The sequence below is a fragment of the Parathielavia appendiculata genome (assembly GCF_033297405.1).
Source record: "Parathielavia appendiculata strain CBS 731.68 unplaced genomic scaffold N657scaffold_17, whole genome shotgun sequence".
In the NCBI taxonomy this organism is placed as follows: Eukaryota; Fungi; Ascomycota; class Sordariomycetes; order Sordariales; family Chaetomiaceae; genus Parathielavia; species Parathielavia appendiculata.
The window spans coordinates 103,886-124,779 of NW_026944236.1; the positions used below are offsets into that span (position 1 = coordinate 103,886).

A 20,894-nucleotide genomic window follows, 5' to 3' on the forward strand; every position below is an offset into this window, starting at 1 on the left:
AATGGTGCCGGAGCAGCATGCAGTCCATCGTTATGACCGTTGCAGAGAAACAGGAGAGCAAGCTTCGACATTCATCAAAACTTGGTTCGGTCGCCCTGAACCCAACTGCCTTGCCAACAACTGCACTGGGAGGACACTCGGCATCTGCTGCATCATGGTGCAACTCGCAGGGATCGCATGCAGTGCCCCGCATGTTCAGGCCTCGCAGGTGCTGCGGGCGGCCTGTCTCGGTTCGGGACTCGACAAATAACTACCGTACTCTGAATAGAGTATGCACCCGGAGATTCAACCAAGATAGAACATGTGTAGAAGGAGATGGGAATGGTCTTCGCGATTGTGGCGAGCCTTCTAATAATAGACGTCACGCCTTTGCCGACTGTTTTCAGTTGATGCAGGTTCTGCCAGCTTCGAATTCTCGGCTGCAGCACCCGCCCTGACTCCCGTCTGCTGAACAAAACCCCGAGAGAGGGACCCACCAAAAACGGGCATCGTCTCAATCTCAAAATACAAATGAAAGATCAAGACGAGGCAATGCCCGTCCATTCTCAAGACAAACAAGAGAATCTTAGGGATCAACAGCCAGCTGAGCAAGGGCTAAAGCCCTTGCTCGATCAATTCATCAGTTCAGGTTTCGCAAGGGAAGACGGCTGAGGACGGGAAGGGGCCATGTGGGTCAAAAATGACCCGCATGTAGACGCTATACCTAATTGAAGCTAGAACCCCCGCGCCCAGTTAGCGCTCGCGGTTGAGGCGTTCTAGGCCGTAGGAACACCGGCAAGGCTTGCCGAGCCAACGACACAAGTTTGTCACTTATCTCGAAACTTGACAACCCGCATCGCAAAATAAACCATCAGCTCATCAGCCAAGGATTCTCGATACCGGTACCTTTTTCTGTTGCATCTACTGTCTACTTTTACGTCACAAACCATAATCCCAATAACCATGCTCTCCTTGACTCCGCTGCTGCGACTCGCTGTCCTGCCGATGTCCAAAGTTTCCCCGACGCCCAACCACGCTCTCTCGATGCAAGCAACTGAAAGCAAACGCTGAGAAATGCACCCGCATACCGCTGGCTCATCATGGCATCGTGAAGTGCCGCTGAGTCCTCCGTCCCTCGGCAGATGAGCCGTCCGGGTCCACCCAGACGAGCACCGCCGGATCGGATGGATACTCGCCCGGGAATGGAACAATGAAGTCGCCACGATCCACGGACAGAGCACGGGAATGGGCGAGGTTGTTCTGCACCCGGTTGTACAGCCACTCGAAATCTAACACACTGTATCCGCGGACGAATTGGTCGATATAACTGTGCACCAGCGCGTCTCCGTCTGCGTCGAGGATTGTAGCTGGCTCGACTGGGCGCGGCATGGCAGCAGTCGGCGGGAGCTGCTCAGGATGCACCGAGTCAGGAGTTATCGGGCTTGCCGATGGCGATGGCAATGCCGACCGGCCAATGGTCCTGGACGTCGCCCCCGACCTCGACTCCAACTCATCCGCATTCCCCCCGCGGAGTCGAGAAGGCAACCTGACCGTCGTAACCGACTGCGACCGTTGAGCAAGTAGTTCAGGCTGTGAGAAGAAGGTTGCTTCATCTGCCTGCTGCTGAAATGCCATGGCTGGACTCAATGGGCTCACTGGAGCAATGGCGGGGTCTTGCTCGGCGCCAGCCTGGGGACCTTGAGGCTGAGAGGCTTGAGAATTCCGCGTCCGAGAGACAGGCTGTTGCGGCGCCAGCTCAATCCTCAGCCTCGAAGTGCGCCGTGGGAACGGATGTTCAGGGACAGATAGCCAGGGAAGCTAAACATGGGTCAATCGCCAGTTTCCAGGAAGAAGTACGACAACGTATGACTCGGATCACGGCTTACAGGTGGTCTAAACGGTTGCCTCGGGGGCGAGGGCAACTCGCAGGACTGCTGTGCGGCATTGCCCTTCGATTGCACGCCTGGCTGTGATACTTGGCCGGACTCAAGCTGGGGCTCAGGCACAGGCTCGGGCCATGGCTCGGGCGGAGGCTCGTATTGCTGGGAGAGCTGTACCAGGATTGGTACCGGCTGTAGGTGTGCTTGGGCAGCCTGACGGGCCTGAAGCAAACGGTCCTGAGCGTGCCGTAGGGTACCCCACTCCTTTACTACCCCGTCGAAGGCCCTCTGAACCACGTCCAAGGCTCTTCCTGTCTGTTCAACCGTTCTCGACATTACATAGGCAGCGTCAATAAGTTCCTGATACGGCTGGTCCTGATGTGGAAAGCGGCCGAAGGTCTCGTTGGGTTCTCGAGCATGGCTGGCGGAGTTTCCGTTTGCCTGCGGCTGGCTCCCATTTCCTCCTTGGCTCCGAAAATTCTCCTGAGTTTGACTGATGCTGGCATGGGGGGGCATCCCATTTACTCGTTGGCCTGGAAGGTTCTCAAAGCCGTTTTCAGAGCCTTCGTCACCCTGCCGACGGGAGTGCCACTGCCGGCGCCCCTCTCTGCTTCCTCGGATCTGGCAGGCTGAGTCTCTGTTGACCTGGCGCTGAGTCCCAGTTACTCGTTGGGCCTGAAGGACCCCTTGAGCATGACTTGTGGAGTCACCGTTGGCCTGGTGCTGGGCATTCACACGCGGCCCTGAACGGTTCTGAGACGCCAGGCGGCGGATCTTGTCGGCATTGTTCTCCTTTGAAGTCAAGCCAACGCCCATGGTCGGCTCGACATGGATTGGCGGCTGGGCAGCCAAATCGGCATTGAGAGGAAGCTTACCTGGCACCGGCATTGCCTGAGCAGCGGCGCCCGGGAACATGAGCGCCGAACAAGCTGGAACGGACTGGTTCGGAACCATCATCGACTGGCCGGATGGCTGCTGCGCCACCTCTTGCCGGCACTCCTCGCTGGTTTCACCAGATTGACGGGCCGAGTCGCCCTTGACCCTGTGCGGAGTCTCATTCACCCGTTGGGCCTCAAGATCCTCAGAGTCCCGGCCGCTTTGCAGGGGTTCCTCGTTGGAGTCGTTAATGTTCCCTCCTGATGGCAGGGCTGGAATAGCCGCCGCACCGTTGCTCGCGAAGCACCGTTGCGATGAGCCTTCCACGTCTTCAACTCTCTGGAGATACTCTTGCTGCCGTCGGCGCAGCTCGGCTTGTTGGTCCCGTATCTTTTCATCTCCACTGGCACGACTCGCCTCTTCGGCACTGCAGTCGTTGGCGCTGGCCTCGTTGGTGCTAGCTTCGTTGCCTACATGAGCTCCGTTCGCCGGCACTGGCTGGCCTGCCCCGTCGGCACCGCAGTTGTTGGCTTGGTCGGTCACATGAACTTCGTTCGCGTGCACAGGCTGGCCCATCGCGTCAGCGCCGCAGGAATCCGTCGGTTTCGGGTCTGAGAACGTGTCTCCGTTGACGGTCAAGCTCGGTGTGTCGCAGACTGATCCATTGCAATCATCTCTAGGCTTAGAAGTAGCCAAGTCAACCGACGAGCTGAGACCACCGTCTTCTCCCGAGTCCAATCCGGCGGATACGCAGTCGGCTTTGTTGGCCAAATCAACTCTATTCGCTTGCTCAAGCTGGTCTGTTGCTGTCCCTTGTTGGCTGGCAGGGCGGGACGTTTTCGTCAGATGTCCCGGGAACAAGGGAAACACCACTGTACGCCTCAGGCCTCGGAACTGGGGAACGCCCACCGCTGTGCATGCTACAGTTCGGGGCCGGATACGGGGACTCTGTCCAGCACCTTGAGTTTGCTCTTTGCCGCTGCCCTTGTGTTTCCTCTTCTTGGCGATCCCAGCTTCCGCATGCCGACCCTCAACTGCTTTCCCGTTGCGAACCTTGGGTTGCCGGCATGGGATTATCTCCTTTACCTTGCTCTGAGCAGGCAGCTGCGTGCCGTTTGGCATGGTGGACTTAATCTGACTCGGCCTCGCTGTCTCTCTCACCGGAACGGCTGGCGCCGCCGGGGCCCGCCGGGGGCTCGTTGACCAGGCGCGTTTCGGTAGCAATGCGGGCTTGTCCAGCGTGGCGCGAGTCCTCAGCACGGCCGGACTACTCGAGCGGGAGGATATGCCGAACACGTTGAGGCTCAGGGTCCTTGTACGATGTGGGTCGGCTTCCTCGGCGGGGTGGTCTTGGGCTTCCTTGAGCTGGGAAGCCAAACTCAGCCGCTCCCCGGCCTCTGCGTCGAGCCGGTCATAGTATGCTTTCGCACGCTCTGCCGCCTCCGCAACCTGGCCCTCGTTAGCCTGGAAGTCCAACAGCCGGAGAATCTCCTCCGTTTCCAAGCGAAGCTGTTTCTCAATCTCGCGACACCGCTGGTCGTATTCGTCTGCCGCACGCTCTTCCGCCTCCGTGAGCGGGCCCTCGTTTGCCTGTTTGTTTAACTTTCGGAAAAGCTCCTGCTTTTCTCTGTGCTCTTTTTCCAGGCGTCGCTGGTTTTCCTTACGTTGCTCGATTTCCCGATTTCGCCGGTCATACAATGCTTGACCATCCAGACCATCTTCTGCATGCCCATCCTCTGCACAGCAGCATCGGCAGCATGAACATAGCGAGCTTTCGTCTGACTTTGAACCCAACTCGCCGAGGAGGGCCTGATTCTCCTGAATTTCCTTTTCCACGTCCATTAATTTCTCGATGTGTTGGGCGACCTCCCGAATCTTCTGATCCACCTCTTCCTGTGTCCGCCTCCCCTCTTGCCGTTGCCGTTCAGCCTTTGCCTCCTCCGGCCTCTTCTTCTCGACTTTTTCTTCCTTTTCCTGGCGTTTTCGCTCTTTCCGACGTTGTTGCTTGGCTTTGCGCTTCGTCTTTTCCTGCTTCATGGCTTCGTCTTTCGTTATCGGCTTTTGGATGCCTTGTCAGGAGATGGTTCGGACGGGATAGGAGCTTGTTGTTGTTCCACACAGGCTTCGGTATCGACCGGGGCGGTGACTTGGATTGCAATCTCCGTCTCCGAATCAGAGACGGGAAACGCTGCAGAGGGCGCTTGTTCCTCCTCGTCAGAGACTTGTTCGGGCGCAGTGGGGCCTGGTGTTGGGGCTTGTTCTTCTTTAGGAGTCTCGGTATCGGTGGTGGTGGTAAGCTGAATGGGAACGTCCAGCTCAAATTTGGAGGGGGGTACGGCTGTGAAGGGCGCTTTGACTTGTCCGGACACGGCGGGGGCCTGTGCTGAGGCTTGTTGTTCCTTAGGAGCTTCGGCGTTGATGGGGTCGTCAACTTGGATGGGAATGTCCAGCTCTAAGTCAGAGGGGGGAACCTCTGCGAGGGGCACTTGTTCTTCCTGTTGACGCTGCTTAGTCGCTTCCGTCCAGCCCTTGTTCCACTTGGCCTTCCTCTTCTTCTTCACCTTGCGGGTCATTGCGGTCCCTTCCTTCCCTATCTCGACTTTAGCACTGTCCTCCGCTGCCTGCTGGTTGGCCTCCGCTACTGGCAATGGCAGCTGGGTGGGAGCGGTATCACCTGCAATAGCGTTGGCAGTGTCCAAAGCACTGTCAGACGCAGAGGGGCCGCCACAGACAGGTTGGCCGACCCTAGTCGACATGATCGGCTGGTTGGCCTGAAGCTCTTGGACTGCAGAGCTGGATGGGCGTTCTTCCCTCTTTCCATCGCCTCCTGCGATGCTATCCTTCCTTGACTGCCCTGTCTCGGCCTGCTCTGTCTTCCTTGCCGTCGGACGCGTTGCCTGCTCGAGCGGGCTGGCAGCGCTGCGCTGGAAGTTAAGGACGGAGGGAACCGCATTATCGAGCTCCGCGTCGCCTTTGGCGAGTGGAGCGTTCGGGAACCTCTCAGCCCTAAACGGGTACAGGATAAGCTCTGTAACAAGTGCCTGCCGGCCGCTTTTCATGTGCTCATGCAGGATCTGGTTTTTGCTTCTCCACCAGCTGCGGGCTCTCTGTCCATTTGCTGCAGTCGTCGATGTTTGCTGGTATCATCCTGAGCAGGTCAAGATAGCAGAAGTTAAGGGCGATGAGCAGGGCGCGCGCGTTGAGCGCGTGATCCCTGCGTACGGCGCGACAGTATCCGTTGTCCAGGAATCTCAGGCCATGGGAGGTTGGCGGCACCCAGGGAGTCAGCCAGGACTCCTCGAAAAAGGCCATCTCCTGCACATCCTCGAGGAACTCGATTGTACCCAGGCTTCGGCAGGCTTGGAACCTGTTGAGATGCAGATAGACTGCGGCGATGCTGACGATGCGCGAGATCCCAGGGTCGCGCACGAACGCCTCGACCTGGGCAAGCGTGTTGAGCGGCGCCTGCAAAACTTCCCCATCACCGTCGTCGTTCTCCTCGGCCTCTTCCGCCGCGGTCTCCCCGGTGTCCTCCCCCCTGGCCTGCCTCATTGCTTTCCTGTTCATCTTCCTGACTCTTCTTCCGACGTCCTTCAACCCGTCGAAGGCACCCCGAAGGGTGCATGCGAGGATTATGACCTGCTCTTTGGCCCGGTCCACCGTGTTGGGGTCGTCCATGGCAAGCCGACAACGCTGAAGTTCTCCTACAAACACGCCATACCCCGGTCAGCCTCTTGATCTCATTACGCTCCACGTATTAACATCGCATGCCAGTTGCAGACTTCCCTGCTTACCTCTCAAAGCACCAACCCTCATGTTGCTGACCTCTTGGATCGTCCGCGCTGGGCAAAACACGCAGAAGGGGATCGAGGGAAGGTCGGCAGGAACGAGCTCCCCGATCCAAAAGGACCTCGACACAAAACGTGACATTGGAATCGTAGCACAGCCACTCCGTCTGCTGACATCTTAGTTGTTGTTGCGGCTGTGGGCGGCCAGCTAAATCGACACCGCCACTAGCGACGTGGTTGCCTACTTACAACGTCCAAGAACTCGAACTTCCTCCACGGCACTTGGTTGCAAAGCCGATAGCACGTCCGCTGAGGCATGGAATCCACCATCTTTTCCTGCGCCTTTGGTGCGTCCCTGTTCGCGATTTGTTTCTACGCCCAGCTCGCTGTCTTCACCCGTTGCTTGTCGTCGAGTCGCGAAGGGGTTGGGCGTGAGGTGAGTTCTGATACAGAGGGGTGATGCAAGATATAGGACGGTTGCAGATGATCGGATTTTTCTTCTTGTTGCTTTCTTTTGTCGCCGCCACAAAATGGAAGCGGGTACTCAATCCCATAAGATGTCTCCAATGGTGAGGATGGCGAGACTAGCCATTTTCTAGCCCGGCCGGTCTCACTGCCGTGGCTCCCGGCGGAAGACAGGGGCTCGGTGTCGTGAACCCCTGGGGGACTGATCGGGGGCGGCGTACCATAGGGTAAGTGAACTTGTTTGTCGAGGCGATGATAACTCAAGTTGGTGTCCCAAAGAGATGGACAGCGCTGCGCCCCTGACTAGAGGACTGGTACATGGTGCCTGGGAAGTCAAAAATTGTAGTCTAGACATCCTGACACATCTTAGGTACACCTGATATGCCCTTAGGTCTCCACACGTGTGAGTCGCGTGAAATACTCAAATACTCACTGCATGTGGTTACATGTACCGTGATTATCTTACTGGTATTGTGAACAAATGCCTTTGGCTAAAGCATGTTGCTGTTTCTTGCCATGTTTAAGACAATCAACAGTGTGCAGATGGCTTCAAGTCGTATTCTTAATGATTACTAGGCATATCTCGTTGACTTCAAGCACTACTAAATAAGGAAGGAATATCAAAGCAGCCCCAATCCCCTCTTCATTCCACTCAAAGTGTGTCGTACACCTCTTCCATGTTGTCAAATGACCAATGCCCAGATCCTGGCACGAGCACATCCATCAACTTAGTGCTCATCCATACAATCAAAGAAGCCAAGGCGATGATAGACTACCATGCCCTTTTCATTTCAATGTTAGTCCCATCGAGAACCAAGCCCTCAGGCCCGTAAAGGACTGGCAGGGCTGGCATGAGATACACTCTTTGAGTTATGTCCGAAACAGGCCTGTCCAATTCAATTTCGACGCCAACCGTAGTAGCTGGTCGTGGGACACCATCACCACCACATCGCATTTGAAGCAAAGTCTTCATTTTTCCATGACGGTTCTGTCCCAACAACCAATTTTCCACCAGCTCGCAACGACGAGGCCACCCGTGGAGAACGAGGAAAGATGCATCTCTGGCACGTTCGGCGTCGTCCTGAACCCAGCCGAGCTGAAAGAAGGGCCCGGGAGAGAAACGTGGTTCATGGAGATCGATAAAGCGCATTCCCCCGGGGCAGCTGGCCCAAGACCACGACAGGAAGCGGTTTGCAAGGCGGCTGGCGAGCTCCCGGTTCGCCTTCGTGTAGGTTTTCGATTGGCGCGCCCAGAGCAGTTTGCGATGCCCGGTTTCCAAAGGCCCGCGAGATAATCGTCCAAGGAGAGGTGGAATCTGCTGACCATTCTCCTGGTGATGCCCTTGAGCGCGATCAGCCTGTTGCTGGGCTGTGTTAGCTCTGTGGGGGTGTAGCACTGCACTATAAAACACCACAGTTGTCTCGGGTGGGCGCAACTGACCCCTGCGTAACACCCTCAAAAGAGGGACCGTGGTTCGAACTGTCAAGTCGAACCAGGAGTTGCGCACATGAACCTCACACTGTCACGACCCGTGACAACAGTCTTCATATACTCGATTCTGTCTGCAGTTCCCATCCCAGTGATCGTGGTATGTTCTCCTTTTTACTCCGTCCTAATAGCGCGGCCCTGATGTTGTGGAGGTTTGCGCCGATGGAGTCACGTCGGTTGTTTCAAAGGAGAAGTCAGCCGCCACTGGGAATGTCTGGGAGGCGCGTGAGGTCGGACACTCCCAAAACAACTGATGCATAAAGTGTACCATCCGCTTAGAAAGCACGGGTTCTTGGAAGTATCATCCCCTCTTGTAGACGGAGCATGACCAACGGCCTGCCTGACGTCGTCTGGTCTATAAGAAAGAAAATTTGAGGCTTTGGACCTGAGTACATATGCGGGGAGGGAGCTTTCAGGGTGAGGGTGCAGGCTGATACCCTCAACGGGTTGCGCAACGCCTCAAGGCCCGGTCCCACAAGGGGGGCAAGGTTGAGCAGCCCACCGCCGTATACATTATCCATCAACGCCGCTTGCTCAAGACAGTCATCTGCCTGATCCTGGATGATGCGAGGGAGTCGATCCAGAGATAGCGAATGCACAGCTGTTGTGCAATCGATTGGGCATCTCGATAGGCCTTTGGCCAGGCTGTAGTCGGCATGGACTGCTGGAACTCCTCCCTGTTTTCGGTTCTAAGACTTGCCTGCTTGTTTTCGTCGGTCCACCGATAGCTCAAAGTGGTGTACTGCAACTCGTCTGGATCTGGGCGGCGTAGACGTCAACGACTCAGACATTGGCACCAGTCAGTTCCAATATCAACTAGGCGGAAGAATGAGTTCGGTGGTAGAAGTCCTAGCGCAGCAGGCCCTCCGCACCCTTCATGCTCCTCGGTGCAAGCGTGAAGCCATTGTTTCAGCTGATAGATGGACTGAGGGTTGATGTTCGTGCACGACAGCGTCTGGACGACATGCAGCCGAGTCAGTGGCTCAAAGGGGTTGTTGACAAGCTTTCAGACCCGGTGGCCTGTGTCATCTATCGATCGGTAGACGGGATCGATACGCAAGGCCTTTGTACCGTCAAATTCCTGGGAACCAACCCTGGGTTGCCGAATTTGCAGAAGCCATCCGTCGAGGGCAGGGTATTATATGTACCTGGAATGTCAATTCTGCGATACTGATTGCCCCAAGCCGACAACTGCATTATCCGGGAGTAGTGCTTGTGAAAGCTCGGTGCAAAGGTGACATCCAGCTTGAGATGCCTCCGCTAAGTCCTCGGCAGAGGAGGGCTGCTGCAGGGTTGCGCCATTCTCCAGTAAGTCTGCATCAAGGCGTCCTGCATACTGTGAAATCCATGGCCATCTCGTCGGCGGGGAAATTGAATCGACATGTATCGCAAAGGTGATTGAGCTGGGGGCCAGGCACAACCTCCGTTGTATCCATCGTTCAACGTTTCGTTTCGGAACGAGATCTCACTTGCGCCTAAGAAGCTCATCAAGCGTAACTCGAATACTCGTTGATCTTAAGCGAGAGAAGTTGCCGGACCTGGACCTGCAACCTGATCTATACCTGATCGAAGGCACGATTGTGTAAAGAAAGACATGACCTTGACGGTGAACTCCGTTCCAAGATGAAGAGCCGTGCTCAACTGCAGGCCTGGATGCGACTTCTCCCCTCGCCTAGCTGAGACCGGAGGCCGCCGGGAAGCGCGGCAGACCGGAGTGGCGCAGTGGAGGTCGTGGCAGATCAACGAAGGCCTCTCTCCTCAATCGTCTTGCTCTGCAGTCCGTCAAGAGGCATTGGAGGCGAGCCGTTGGGGGACCCTGATAGACCTTATTTCAACCTATGTCTTGATCTTGCGCAGAGCCACCAAGTCATGTTCCCTGGCTGATGTGCTGAAGTCCTCGTCGATCCATCCCGGAGTGCCCGTCGACACCGGTTGTTTGCCAAGCGATTGACAAGAACCAAAGTCAATCAGGATTGCCTCGTTGCCAATGACAACGTCAGAGGGATTCAGGTCGTTGTGTGCCGACCCAGGGAATGGAGGTGGGCGACGGCTCTTTCGATATCGGCTATGATCTTCTCTTTGTCGAGCGAGGCTCGGAGCTCCATATCATCCCCCAATATATCGAGGACAGTGCCGTGACGGGTTGGATAGCAGCCTCATACTCGTGCAAAGAGATGTATTATTCGCGGACGTGCCTCTGATCATGCCATGTGACATCGTCGCTGCCTAGAACCACCTACACGATGCGGAGGAATCTGTGCTTCAACTCGAACTCTTCGGATAGAGTCATCAAATCCTTCCTGTGGGAAATTCTTAGGCGCCATGATTGTAGTGGTGATGCGATGCTGTCCTGCAATGCCACTGCAGTGTTCATCTTGCGTCAGTGTCAGGTACGAAGGAACCTCCCGTCGTTCAACTGTTCGCTGTTGTGGGAATTTGGCAGCGCCGTTGCGTCAATTCACGTGTGTTTGGCGTCAAGCGCCTGTTGCGATCTACTGGTGCGCGATATGGTTAGCCTGCTGTGAAACATGGGCCCACTTAGTGGGGAAGGGGAGGAACGGTACGGATTTATCCGTACGGATTACGGATTACTCGAGGCACCTTCGCGCTCAGTGATTGAACCTCGCTTCGTCCCTCCTTCACCACGATCACCAGAATGACACCGACAAAGGCAACGGTCGTTCAAGACTCGGAGCGGGCGAGCAACATTCCGCCAGTTCAGGACGTTACACAGCCGTTGGAATTGCGCTCGAAGCGAACCGAGCGACGCCGCAGGAAGCTGGAGAAGCGAGCACTTTCAAAGCCATCGCCAAACTCACAACTCCGAGGGTTTATGGACTTGCCCATCGAGCTTTTGCTGCAAATCCTGGAAATCCTGCGGCCGAGCGACATCTTTGTCCTCGGACGAGTCAACAAAACGCTCCACGCCTTTTTGATGGACCAGGAAACGAGGATCGCAAGGAATATCATCAACCTTCGTTATCCCATCCTTGAGCGATGTCTGCTCCGTCCGGTTCTCATGGAAGCCATCGATTCGGCCATCCAACCACTCCTCAAACAGCCGGACCGCCCGGACCTCCTATTATCGCACCGCGTCGTCGCGCACCAGAACATCCCGCCCCCCGACAACAGCCTGCATTGCACCTGTCTTACTTGCCTGATGCGATGGAACGCGCTCTGTGCCGTCGTCGACTTGGCACATTGGCAGGACAATCTAGACAAGGGCGAGCCGATCCCGACGATTCCCCGTGGCATGGATGCTTCCTGGAACCGTGAACTCCTTGCAAGGCACCGTCGGGTCGTCATCAATGCTTTGACCAGCCCACTGTGGTACGCCCGACTCCTCGAGGCCCATCTCGACTCGACCGCGAGGTCCATTCGTCGCCACGGTCTCAACAAAACAGACCAGCGCCCTCATTTCCACATCACCGACGAGGACCAGCGGGTGGGCACAGACAGCTTTCTGCAGCGGAAAGGCCCGCCCACCGTCGAGTATCCGTACGCTCGCGACTTTTATTACATGCTCGAGGCCTTTCTGCCGTGCCGAAACTGGGTCGAAGCGAGGCAGCAGTGGGTTTACGTCTCGCAGGCACAGGAATGGCATGAGATCGACCTCCGCATGCTGGTGGACATGGACGCTATGAAACGGCAGCAGAGTGCCCCGCCCATTCAAGTCTCATATTTTCCTGGCACCCGGCCTGATGCTGCTGCATTGGCCGAATGAGGAGAGCAGCAGGTACTGGGAGCGTCAAGTCAGATCGGCGGGAATTAGGAAGACCCCACCTACTCTGACCCTTCACCAGGCTGAAGCATTTTTCAAAGGATCAGAAAAGCTATTGGCACCATCTGGGGTGTTGACGAATTGGATCAACCAGCCCGACGGCGAGCCCATTTCGGTTTATGTGGCGGCGGCGGAGCAATCTCAATGGTCTGCCTTCATATTGACAGTTTACACATGTCAACTTAGCCACCAGCTACTAAATTCGCGCATTATTACTTATTGATTTATCTCTGCCTGTGGGTTTCCAACTTTCCAGCCCCTGCGGTTTCCGCAGCGCTGAATCCTAGTGGACGTTGGCCGGCGTGTCATCCCCCCGCATTATCTGCTCGAGGAGGCGCAGCCTAAAGGGACTTGGGGTGCACCGCCTGCCTAGGACTCTAGGTCTCAGCTGGTCCTTTTAAGAAGAGACAAGCAAGCAGACTGCGTGAAGACACGACTGAAACTCTCGTTATTCAGCGGCATGCGATCCAGCTGACTTGTATCCAACTTCAGCACGGCCTTCTCGAACATAACACCTGGAAGCTAACAGCTTCCGATCACCATAGGTTTCCAATCCGTCGCTGCCACGGTGTGACAACAGATGCTTGATTGCCAGAATGGGCGATCTATACCGGCATTACGGAACACGGAGCCTTTGGGAAAAGTACGAGGTACTCAAGTGTCCGGTGGTGGAGGTGACGGAAGTTTGGGTTGAAGATGAAAGTCATGGAAGACAGCCGTCGGCGCTTGTCGAGACTAAAACTGTCTCGTCGTCGGACGTTGACAACTGGCTCGAAGAGCCACCTCGCCACCATTTCCCGGCCGGCGCCTACACTCGGTCAGCTCGTCTCGTCTGGGTGGGCCAAGACGGCGATCAGCGGCGGTTGAGCCCGTCAACGATGATACTGGAGAGCCTGGCCGACGCGTGGAAGCTCCAGGATGCGCTGAGCTACACCCGGGGTTGTTTTGCTGGAGTGTCGGCATTGGCTGCAGATGGTGATGCCCAAGTCTTCACGGTTGCTTACCACCCGAAATTGGCCATGGCATGGTCTCACAGGGGGGGTTCCTCTGAATCGGGCCCTCAAACGCACACCATCATCTTTGCCGAGGGCGAGGAACGGGCCGAGCTTCGCCGCATTCTCCGGTCCGAGTGGAGTGCAGCGACCGCGAAGCACTCCATGTTCCCTGCTTTGCTGTGCAGCCTGATGCTCGCCCACAGTCTGGACACCACGTTGGCGGACATCAAGGCGGCCGTGAGGGAGGTCGAGGCACGCACCGGGCACCACCGATTTGCCTCGCGGCGCCAGACACAGCCCGCGGCTGGCGAACTGGGTCATCTCTCAGCGCAGATGAGCGGATGCGCCGCCAAGCTGGCCAACGGGACGCGCAAGATGAAGGTCGTCGAAGCCATCAACGAGTTCATCGCCCAACATACGCTCCAGGTCAAACGAAAGACCCGAAAGAATGGTTCTAAAAAGGGAGAACCCCGCGTCTCCGAAACAAAGCCACCTCACCTGTCGACAAACCCTGGAGAGCCATTCTCCAAGACACACATCGACCTCCTCCGGCACCGTGTCCAGATGCAGGCCGTCGACACCGCCTACGTGCAGCAACGGGTGCAGATCCAGATCGCGGCGCTGTTCCATCTCATTGCGCAGCAGGATAATGCCATCGCCTTCGACACGGCCAGCGCGACGCGCAGCATTGCCGCGTCGAGCCTGCAGGACTCGTCCTCGATGAAGATGTTGGCCCTGGTCGCCATGTTTTTTCTGCCCGGCAGCTTTGTCGCGGCGCTCTTCTCGGCACCCCTGTTTGCGTGGGACGAGGCCCTGGCCAGTGGGGAGATTGCGGTTGCCACGAGGCCTCAGTTTGCACTGTTTTGGGCGGTTACCGCGCCGTTGACTGCTGTCGTTTTTGTGCTCTATGGTGTGTGGATGTGTATACAAGGGAGGAGGGAGCGGGGACAGCGTCGCAGTGCAAGTCAGCTAGATATTGTTTGAGGCAGATTGGGTGGGAGTCTGGAGCTCGGCAATGGAGAGAGTTAACGCGACTTTTCAGCACGGATAGGTCGTTGGTTCCGGTGGCGTCTCAACCCTTGTCTGTTGTTGCGTTCAGGTCCTGCACTGGAGGCCCAGGCTGCTTCTGGAAAACACCTCGCGATGCTCGCTTACCGGTTAGGAAGATGGTCAAGCTTGGCAACCAATGGCTCGCTGCAGCAGATCTAGAGTACGACAATGTAAGCGTCAGGTCACCAACGGGAGCGAACGGAGCCTGCTGCGGGGGGTCCGGGTCGCCGGGTTGCAACACGGCTCGCCTTGGCAGGGACACTAAGAATGCAGTTGGCTAGTAGACCCAACATGGCAAGGGTTGTTCTTCCGAATTCCGTCCTGCCGAACAAGCTGCTGCATTAGCTCCGCTGTATTTGCCCTACTCTGGTAATTATGACCCGTGGTCGTCAGCGGGCATCTGGCGATGAGAGAAAGACGCATAACGTATTTCAAGGGGCGGCCCTTCCTGCTTCCGCCTCGATCGAAGCCAGTCGAACCCAGCCTTCTTTTTCCTCTCTCCACGCTCCATCCGCGTCTTCCGGCTTTCTCTGGTCACCATGGCCTTCTCTCTGGTGAGGCTGGCCTGTGTCGTCAGCATTCTTCCGGCGGCGCTGGCACAGATCACTGTGAGGAGTCAGGCAGAAGACGTGTCAGCCTCGGTCAACGTGGATGCCTTGGACTTCTCAGATGCCGCGGGCGTCTCGACAGTGATTTCGAAGGGGATCAACTACGGCTGCAAGTGCTACCCGGGCGAGTCATGCTGGCCGTCGGCGTCCAAGTGGAAGAGCCTCAATGCCACGGTTGATGGGCGGCTTCAAGTCCACATCCCGCCAGGGGCCGCCTGTCACAACACTTTCACCGGCCCGCTGGGGACGGTGAACACGTATGATGCGGCCAAGTGTGCCGAGGTCACCCAGAATTGGGAGAGCGAGTCATGGACGTAGGTTGCTGCGCTGCTTAGGTACGTATCAGACATTGAGTGCTGACACCCTTTTCCCCTCAGCGTGAGCCAGCCTGCCGCAGCGCTCTGGACCTACTTCACCAACGACACTTGCCGGCCGACGCAGAATCCCGCCGACAGCTGCACGCTGGGTTACTATGGAGTCTACGTGATCATGGCCACCAAGCCGCAGCATGTCAAGGCGGGCATCGACTTTGCCCGGCGCAACAACCTCCGGCTGATCGTCCGCAACACGGGCCACGACTTCATCGGCCGCAGCGTGGGCTACGGCTCGCTGGTCATCAACACGCACAGCTTCCAGAAAATTGAGTGGATCGACTCGTACCGCGGGCCTGGGAGCTACAAGGGCTCGGCAGTCACCATTGGTGCCGGCGTCCAGGGTCTGACCATCCTGTCTCAGGGCCACGCCCGGAATCCCCCTCTTGTGGTCGTCACCGGCGAGTGTCCTACCGTCGGCATTGCCGGCGGCTTTATCCAGGGTGGCGGTCACGGCCCGTGGACCACGCTCAAGGGGCTCTGTGAGTATTGATGATTCCTGTGCGAGATTTGGAGTGCTGACAGATCACTGGAATAGCGGCCGACAATGTCCTCGCTTTCGAGGCCATCACTGCCTCGGGCCAGTATGTGACGGCCAACGAGCGCCAGAACCCCGACCTTTTCTGGGCTCTCAAGGGCGGTGGTCCGGCCTCGTTTGCCGTCATTCTTTCGGTCACCATGAAGACCTTTCCGGACGTCCCATCGGCTGGTGCCACGCTCTACATCAACACCACACACACCACCGACTCCAATGTGTGGTGGAACGGAACCGAGACGTTCCACAAGTGGTCCAACCACTTCGTCGACAACGGCCTCTACGTCTACTTTGAGCTTCTGCCCTTCACGTTCCGCGCACGCCCGTTTGTGGGCATCGGCAAGACCAAGGCCGAGCTGCAGACTGTCGTCCAGCCCTTCTTGGATGAACTTACCGCCAAGGGGGTGCCATTCGACTTTACCATCAAGGATTTCCCCACCTTCTACGACCTGTACGTCGACCTTTTCGAGGCAGAGGCCGCGGGATCCTCTGCCCTCACGGGCGGCTGGATGTTCAACCACCAGGACGTGGCGACCAACAACGACGGCATCATCGAGGCCTTCAAAACCGTCCTGGCCCCACGACCCGACGCGTTCGGCTTCATGATTGGCCACCTGTTCAACCCGGGCTATGGAGCCCCCGCGAGCAACAGCGCGACGCATCCGGCCTGGCGGAACGCGACCGACTTCATCATCAGCGCCCTGGTCGTGCCCGTCGGCTCGTCCCTGGCCCAGAAGGTGGACCTCCAGAATCTTTTGACCAACACCATGGACGAGGCCCTGCGCAAGGCCAGCACTAGTGGGTGCACCTACGTCAATGAGGTAAGCAGTTATTGCATTCTGTCACTGTGGTGGTCGGCTTTCAAGTTATTAATGTATGATATCGACACAGGCCGACCCCTACCAGAAAGATTGGCAGAGCCACTTCTGGGGCTCCGAGTATCCCAAGCTCCGTGCTTTGCGGTACAAGTGGGATCCTCTTGGTGTCCTTTACGCCATATCCACTCCCGGCACCGAGAAGTGGGAGGTGATTGAGGATGGGACGCGGCTGTGCAGGAAGCTGTGAGGTGATACCCACTTGTGTCACTTCTCTTACCTGTTTCGACTGGTAGCTTGATATTGCGGACTAGTCGTAAAATGTAGCGGAGTCTAACTACATCCATGTCTTAATCCGAATATCAGGTTCACGAGAACCGAACTCCTTAGGCTCAATATCCATACCAGAACTCATCAAGCCTCCACCGCCAGATTCAAAAGGTCAAATTCCCCGAGTTCTGCAGGCAAAGCCAAGATCACGGTGCGGCAAACCCTGAAACCATTGAATGAAGGACTAGAGGCACAGTGAGGCTATGAAGCCAACAAACCTTGCAACCATGACGGCAAACGACCCAATTCTCTGAAGGCTGTGCCACCCCCTGGCTCTGCTGGCTGTCATCACGTGGATGCCATTTATTAAGAACCGAACCTCTCGTGCCGGTTCGGGCTTGCCATTCCCCCGCCCGTGCCAAAATCCCACAACAGCGTTGTGCTCAATATGGGGCAAAACGATAGTTATGCCAACTCGGAACAACAGCCATGCCAACTGGCTTTTTGGAATCCCCAACACCGAATCAAGTCCCATCGTCGGCCAGCAACACCAGAATCTGCATAATGGTCATGGTCGCTACTTTCTCTGCCAGTCCGGCCCTAATGTTCTCGTGGCCATCTCGCTCCTTACTGCGGACTTCGAAAGGATCTGAATAAGCTGGCGGCGGTTCCGAGTCTGGTGTGTCTGGAAGCCTCGGAGATTGGGGGTTTGCCAGAATGATGCCGGAGCCATCCGTCTCGGATTGCTGCAACCCAATGCGAGCTTCTGCGCTGCTCCGAGTGGTCATCACAGCATCGAACAGGGTGGAAGGTGCAGCCATATTGGATTCCCCACGGAAGTCAGAAGCAAGGTAATGCACTCTTGACTATGTTGACTCATGTCGTCGTTGAATTTGAACGAGTTCTGCAGTTCAAGCAAATATCCACTTTTCTAAATGAGATATGAAACTACATCTAGCGCCCCGGCTCCCTGAATGCTTGCCCCTCGCCCCATTGTTGGACAGCTTGAAACATGCAAGTGGCTACGACGGCCGATGATAAGGGAGGGCTGACCAGAAAAGTTGCACTATGGCAGGGCTGCATGCTGCACAGTACAACCATCTCACCCATCGCGTCTCTGTCCCAGGAACGGTGAAGTATAGTAGTTACTGCACAGTTTAAGCCACGGCTTTGGCAATGAGAAGGGAGGACCGAGGTTCCCCTCCAGCCTCAATGGTGTATGTTCATATTTGCTCTAGATGGCGTCTAAACTTTATCGTCGGTCAAGGTAAACCGTCCGTGCTGTTCGTGGAGATCCCCGATGATTGATGGGTCACTCAGAGATAAGTTGGATATGAACTTACACACTAGGGCGACGGCCCCGGCACCCCGAACGTCCGGTCTTGGCCGGTTCGGCGACTCGCCGGATCTCGGCCGTTCCCGAGCCGGAGACGGGACGGGGCCCACAGTTCCACCAACCCCGCAGCCAAAATCTCCAGTGGTCAGTGACGACAGAGCAGAGCTCTCTTTCAATTTTTAACACTTTTCGAAGCCTTGAATTGGCGCATGTCTACGACAGTTGCGAGACTGGAGCAAACCCCGGGGCCAAGGATCCCGATAAACAGCAGACAACATGGCGTCAGTTGCCAGCGAACGTACTCCCTTCCTTAGCAGTGTCTCATCCCCGGATGGTTCGGGGGCGAGTGCGCCAAGTAATGGTGCTGTCACTGCTGTTTCCAACGGGAAGGACAGGCAGACCGGGCTCTCACCCGCGCAAGGACCCGGCCAAGAACATGGCTTCGCCTCTTGGTCCCCGCAGAGTACCGCTTGGCTTAAGCACACTTTGAAGGTGCATGTCGAGAAGCGGATTCTCCTTGCTAACTTTCTCATCACGCTGTCCTTCAGCTTCACTCAAGTCCCGTAAGCAATCTACCCATCAGTCTTTCTAGGGAGCAGCGCTGACAATACCTAAACACAAACGCGAAGGATCTTCTACGTCTTCCACCTGATGGAATGCGACGTCTTCTATAGCAACCACCCGCCATACGAAGGCCTAGGCGACCGGTGTAGCCGGAACGAGATTGCCGCCGGAACCGCGACGCAGTTCTCAATCCTGGGCATGAGCACCACCTTCTGCGGCACCATCAACCTGTTTGTCGCCGGCTGGATGGCCAAGCGGTTCGGGCCCCGCGCCGCCCTCATGGTGCAGACTTCTGTGCCCGCCATCCGGGTGGCTACACAGGTCCTCGGCGTCGTGGCGGGCGGTCAGGCCGGCATCATTATCTTTCAGTGCACCCAGTTGATCACTGTCATCGGTGGCCCCGTTGGGTACATGTGAGTGAACGGCCACTGTCTTCCATTCTTGTTTCTGATGTTGACAACGTTCACAGTTTGGTCGCCAATGTTATCGCCGGCGAGGTCGTTGAGCCTTTGCGACGCACAGCCGTTTTTGGCATGCTGCAGGGTTGCATCATGTTGGGACAGGGGATCGGGTACCTCAGTAAGTTCTCTCCATTCTCAACGTGACCCTATCGCTGTGCTGAAGACGGTCTAGGCGGAGGTATGATCGGTGATGCATGGGGCATCCGACGCCCCTTTGAGGTGGCTTTTTACTCATTTCTCGTCTCGACATTGTATGTGCGCGTGTCCATGCCGTACATTGCCGCTGATTCCTTGTCGAGCGGCTCCAAGCCACACTCCAAGGGCCTTGCCGAGTTCTTCTCTCCTCTGCGTGTGCTTGTGCCGCAGAGGGTCATGCTAGGAAGCGGCGTTGTACAGAAGCATTACGGTGTTCTATTCTTATGTGCTGGAGTCTTCCTGGGCGTAGTGAGTCTCATCTGTACCCAAGGCTCTATCACGAGGAGGCTGATTTGTTGTAGTTGGCCACAGGATACGCCCCCTTGCTGATCCAGATGTATGCCACGGCAGTGTTTGAGTTTCAGCAGGGCGACAATGGCTGGCTCATGTCCGGCTTTGCTTTTATGCGCGCAGTCTTTTTAATATTCCTCTTCCCTCGGATCATCAACACCGGCCGCAGATGGTACCTGGCAAGGGGGCAACAAGAGACTTCTCCGGGTGCTGAGACCCAGTCTCGCTGCCATCTTGCAATGAATCCGGAGGAACTGGAAGCGCCCATTGGCAGCTTCGCGGAGGAAGAGCCGGTCGCGTCCGCCGAAGTTAAAGAGGACGAGGGGACTGCCTTTGATCTCTTTTTTCTTCGGATCAGCTTGGTTGTCGACGGCATTTTGACGATGTGTGCCGACTTTGCCACTGAGGGCTGGCACATCTATTTCGGTGAGCTCTGCGTGGCCCGGATTGCCTGACTCTCGACCGTGCTAACGTTTTGGCAGCTGCTTTCTTGCTTCCCTTTGCCTCGGGTTCCGCACCGGCAGCCAAAGGCGTCATGACCGAGATGTGTTCAGCCTCAAACAGAGCAGACGCCCTCAACGCTCTGACGCTGGTCGAGAACATCGCCAGGCTGTCGACCCAGGGCTTATTCGGCTTTGTTTTTGCGGCTTTGGCCCGGATTGGCAAGCCCCATCTGACCTTCTTCGCCAATGCGGTGAGTCAATCCCTTCCCTGTTAAGAGCACGCGGCGTATTGCTGCTCACACTCTGTTCCAATCTGAAAACCAGGCAATCGCACTACTCGCAGCAAGCGTATTATTACTTTCCCGCTTTCCACCCGAAGGTAGCACTGTCCTGGGTCACACTCAGGACGCGGGAGACCAAGACGGGGACCGAGAAGACCGCCAAAACCAGGACGATCCGCATGTTGTCAGAAGCTAAGTGATCCAGGGGTTTCTCATATTCCAGCCTATTTACTTGAACTGCAACTAGATAATTGCCAGTGGAGGGTAATGTTCACTAAATTCCTCAATATACCGGCTTCCCCTTCCCGGTGAACAAACACCGGGGGCCGCCCGCGCGGGCGGCCGGGCATCGCAAAAATCGAGATGCAGTACCTTTGCGACCTGTTTTCTCGATTCCAAGGGGTTGCAGCTCCGCGCAGCCG

The 20,894-nt window shown here is 56.6% G+C and overlaps 3 protein-coding genes across 3 annotated transcripts; 2 read left to right on the top strand and 1 right to left on the bottom strand.

The window, feature by feature from the left end:
• Positions 1-840: 840 nt before the first annotated feature.
• On the bottom strand, positions 841-6,853 carry N657DRAFT_674268 (uncharacterized protein; the record flags this gene model as incomplete). The annotated part of the gene is made up of 7 exons (XM_062795739.1): positions 841-1,542; positions 1,636-1,797; positions 1,866-4,804; positions 4,855-5,776; positions 5,829-6,439; positions 6,530-6,626; positions 6,773-6,853. 7 exons carry the CDS (start codon positions 6,851-6,853, stop codon positions 1,078-1,080), a joined length of 5,277 nt encoding a protein of 1,758 aa, XP_062644117.1. The 3' UTR covers positions 841-1,077.
• Positions 6,854-10,810: 3,957 nt separating this feature from the next.
• On the top strand, positions 10,811-14,236 carry N657DRAFT_625238 (uncharacterized protein; the record flags this gene model as incomplete). Its single annotated transcript, XM_062790744.1, has 3 exons — positions 10,811-12,149; positions 12,803-13,678; positions 13,742-14,236. Exons 1-3 carry the CDS (start codon positions 11,133-11,135, stop codon positions 14,234-14,236), a joined length of 2,388 nt encoding a protein of 795 aa, XP_062644118.1. The 5' UTR covers positions 10,811-11,132.
• A 605-nt stretch (positions 14,237-14,841) lies between these two features.
• N657DRAFT_658487 (uncharacterized protein) lies at positions 14,842-20,672 on the top strand (the record flags this gene model as incomplete). Its single annotated transcript, XM_062794903.1, has 11 exons — positions 14,842-15,224; positions 15,288-15,763; positions 15,820-16,637; positions 16,708-16,865; positions 18,633-18,800; positions 18,867-19,214; positions 19,271-19,380; positions 19,435-19,706; positions 19,760-20,174; positions 20,293-20,442; positions 20,575-20,672. The coding sequence occupies 11 exons, from the start codon at positions 14,842-14,844 to the stop codon at positions 20,670-20,672; spliced, it is 3,396 nt and encodes a 1,131-aa protein (XP_062644119.1).
• Positions 20,673-20,894: the final 222 nt, after the last annotated feature.